Source organism: Papilio xuthus, unplaced genomic scaffold (genome assembly GCF_000836235.2).
Source record: "Papilio xuthus unplaced genomic scaffold, Pxut_1.1 DF826923.1, whole genome shotgun sequence".
Lineage (NCBI taxonomy): Eukaryota > Metazoa > Arthropoda > Insecta > Lepidoptera > Papilionidae > Papilio > Papilio xuthus.
This window is the reverse complement of record NW_013531726.1, coordinates 1,031,427-1,035,110: the sequence shown is the minus strand read 5'-3', so window position 1 is coordinate 1,035,110 and position 3,684 is coordinate 1,031,427. Positions and strand designations below refer to the sequence as shown.

Genomic DNA, 3,684 nt, shown 5'->3' with positions numbered 1-3,684 from the left:
AGCGCCGCATAGGATTACGTGGAATGAGTGAGGTTGACAGGTGCCGTGGAAAAAAAAAACGTTGAAGCAAAGAAAATCTGCTAAATGACATTTTCAAGATGACTCGTTTTTTACGTTATTATAAAAGATTTTGATTTATTAGAAATTATATCACAGTGTAAAATAATTGATATCACAGGTAAAATTAAAAAAAAAACCTAGAAAGATGATAGAGTTTATTAAATTGTTATCCAAACTTTAACGTATAGACACAACCAAAGAAAGGTAATCAAGCTTTGTTCATAATGGCTGTCATCCATAATAAAACAAAATACAGATTAAGTACGTTCCGATTTAAAAACGCCTGTTGATGTTACTTTACAGTTAATTGTATCTATATTATTAGTTCATATCCACTACACCACTACAAGCCGCTACCATCAGCACCAAAATACCGAAAATCAAATTGGCACAAAATACAACGTCTTATAGCCAATCCATTTATAGAGGAATGAATAAAGAAAGAGAGAAAAAGACAAAGATAGAGGGACAAATATATTGTACTTTCTTTTACCATTAATTCCAAGAAACGTAATAATTACTGTGCTTAAAATAGATGAATAAACATGGAAACCACAATAATGTAGCAATTAGAAACGTAATCCCCGACCTTCGTAACTATTATATAAACAAACTATGGCGATTAACTATACTAATATTATAAATGCGAATGTTTAGACGGATGGATGGATGTTTTTTTGAAGCTATCTCCGCAACGGGTAAACGGATCTTGATGATATTTGGCCCAGATGTAGAACATAGTCTGAAAGAATACATACTACTTATTAAGTTTTTTTTTAATTCCACGCGGACGGAGATGTGGACGGAAACTAGTATACATATATAAAGAGTATTCACATAAGTTAATGCATGTCAAAGTAAATAAGCCGCATTCTTGCGTATAAAGCGTTTGCTTAAGTCTCCACTCAGATAGAATAATTGATTGGTTACTTGGTTTCACTTCCTTCTCAGTAAGTTTACGTAAGATGTGTCTATGACGTGATTTCTATGTGAACAATTTAAAGTGAAAACAAACCTAACAAATGAAGATTTTAATTATAAACTATCAATACTTTATCTATTATAACTTTTTAGTCGGTGGCTCAGGGGTTAAGCACTTGTAATCGGCTGATCCTGGGTTCGAATCCCACCACGCACCAATGTGTTTTTTTTATTTTAATATACATTTATCCGATGTTCTTACGATGAAGGAAAACATCGTGATGCAATCTACATATCTGCGAAGAAATTTCTTAGTATGAACCTGTACTTGGTCAGTGTGGTTGACTAAGGGGTAGTCACCCCTAAGTTAGGGTAGGCTCCACTCGGGCCGCGGACGAGAGCGAAAGCGTGCCCGTGGTCCCGTCCCGATGCGTTAGAGGAACAGAGGGGTTTAGTGGGTATGCCTCCGCTATGGAGGAGAATCCCACATAACTACCGCGTCCCCCCCGGGGCGCGGAGTATGCATAAAGCATTCCCCTCTGAAAAAAAAAGGGTAGGCTCCACTCAGTGGGGACGTATAGTGAGCTGATGATGAATATAGATATTACTGTTAAAAAGTCTACGGCAAATAAAATAATAAATTCTTTTAGGCGACGTAATTTGTAATCATAAAGATTTCAGATATTTCGTCAAATATTATTGTCGGCGCAATGAAAATAAATAAAACAATAATTTAATTCTCTCTGAATAAATTTGTATAAATAAATTCCTTTACCCGCGTGTTTTGTGAGCAATTACGGGGAAATCGTTTCGCTTCTATGAATTTTCCTTAAAATAATATTGTATTTGATTTGACATTCTCAAAAGATATTTTAATTGCGCGATTTATTTATAATAGCACAAACAAATAAGTCAATTAATAATCAATGACTAATCGTCGGTTTCTGAGACTTAAATCTCTATTTAAAATATATTTCTCTGTTTTGTAAAAGATATTAACATGGAATATGATATGTTTTATACAGAGATTTTGGTCTGAGAAACCATCGGTTAGAACAACTAGTAGTAATAGTATTAATTTAGTATTAGTTAGGAAACCTTCAGCAATAAATATATACTGAATAATATTTTATTAATTAATATATATGAGACGTCGGTGACTCAGGGGTTTCAACACTTGACTTGTATTCTGCAGGTCCTGGGTTCGAATCCCGCCATGTACCAATGTGTTTTTCGATTTCTGATTTCCATATGTACATATATCCGAAGTTCTTACGGTGAAGGAAAACATCGTGATGCAACCTGCACATATCTGAGAAAAAATTCAAAGATATGTGTGAAGTCAACCAATCCGCACTTGGCCAGCGTGGTTGACTATGGCCTAATCACCCTTAACTTAGGGTAGGATCCGGGCCCCTCGGTGGGGACGTATAGTGAGCTGATGATGAAATAATATTTTACTCTTTGTTGGCGCAACAGTTTTCGATCCTATAGATCTATTTATTATTCATTTCTGATGTCACCATATTATTTATGGTGTCACCTTGTACGCACACCATCCATGTTCTTTTGCGTTTTCCCTAAACCTCATCAATATTTAAGGTTATCCTTGTCTTATAGCATTCTCTGAATTAACAATATTCAATTCTTTTTGGATGAATAACATCAGAATTGAATTTTAAATCTATTTATCACTAAGCAGAAAAATTTTCTACATATTACTAATATTATAAATGCGAATGTTTGTATAGATGGATGGATGTTTGAATTTATCTCTAGAACGAATGCAGGGATCACGCCGACATTTAGCATTGTAGAACGTAGTCTGGAAAGACACGTAGGCTATTTAAGTTTTTTTTTATTCCGCGCGGACGGAGTCGCGGGCGACTGAGAGTTTGTTAATAAATTTACAATAGGATTAAGTTAAGATTTATAAACGTAGTTAGCTTAAGTCTGATCTTCAGTGGTTATATTGGCGTTATCTCTCAGACCACAGTTAGCTTAGAGAACGATACTTGCTGTTATAAATCAATTTATGACAAGAGTTGATTCTGTTCTAATCGAAGGATGATACCAGGTCTTTTGACTTATCGTCTTTGCTTTGTTTTAAATTATTTATTATATTTATCATCATCATCAGCTCACTATACGTCCCCACCAAGGGGCTCGCAGCCTACCCTAATTTTGGGGTGACTAGACCATAGTCAACCACGTTGGCCAAGTGCGGGTTGGTTGACTTCACACATATCTTTGAATTTCTTCTCAAATATGTGTAGGTTGCATTACGATGTTTTCCTTCAACGTAAGAACGTCGGATAAATGTACATATGTAAATCGGAAATGGAAAAACACATGGCGGGATTCGAACCCAGGACCTGCGGATTACAAGTCAAGTGTTGAAACCCCTGAGCCACCTACGCTCTTCGTAATATATTTATGTCTAGAACTATTTGTGTTTTGGTATTGTAAAAATGCTTCACAATTACTTTGGAATTTAAATAAGGAATCAATACGAGGTTTAATATGAATCTTAATAAAATCAAGGACCTCAGTACGAAAATTTGCGAGAGTATGTATTTGAACCGCGTATTTATCGTGCCTAAACTACAACGACAAATCTCATACAAATGATAAATTTTGTCGCAAAATTTCGTGGTAGGCCTGTCATATCTTTCGTTAGTGACTCTGTTGCTATTATCAAAG

At 35.2% G+C, this 3,684-nt stretch overlaps 1 protein-coding gene across 1 annotated transcript in view; it reads left to right on the top strand.

The window, feature by feature from the left end:
• Positions 1-494, top strand: part of LOC106122315 (uncharacterized) — a 65,224-nt gene extending 64,730 nt beyond the window's left edge. Inside the window, exon 2 of the mRNA XM_013318253.1 lies at positions 386-494. Within this exon, the coding sequence (XP_013173707.1) occupies positions 386-494 (109 nt within the window). The remainder of the gene's footprint in view (positions 1-385) is intronic.
• The last annotated feature ends 3,190 nt before the right edge of the window (positions 495-3,684 follow it).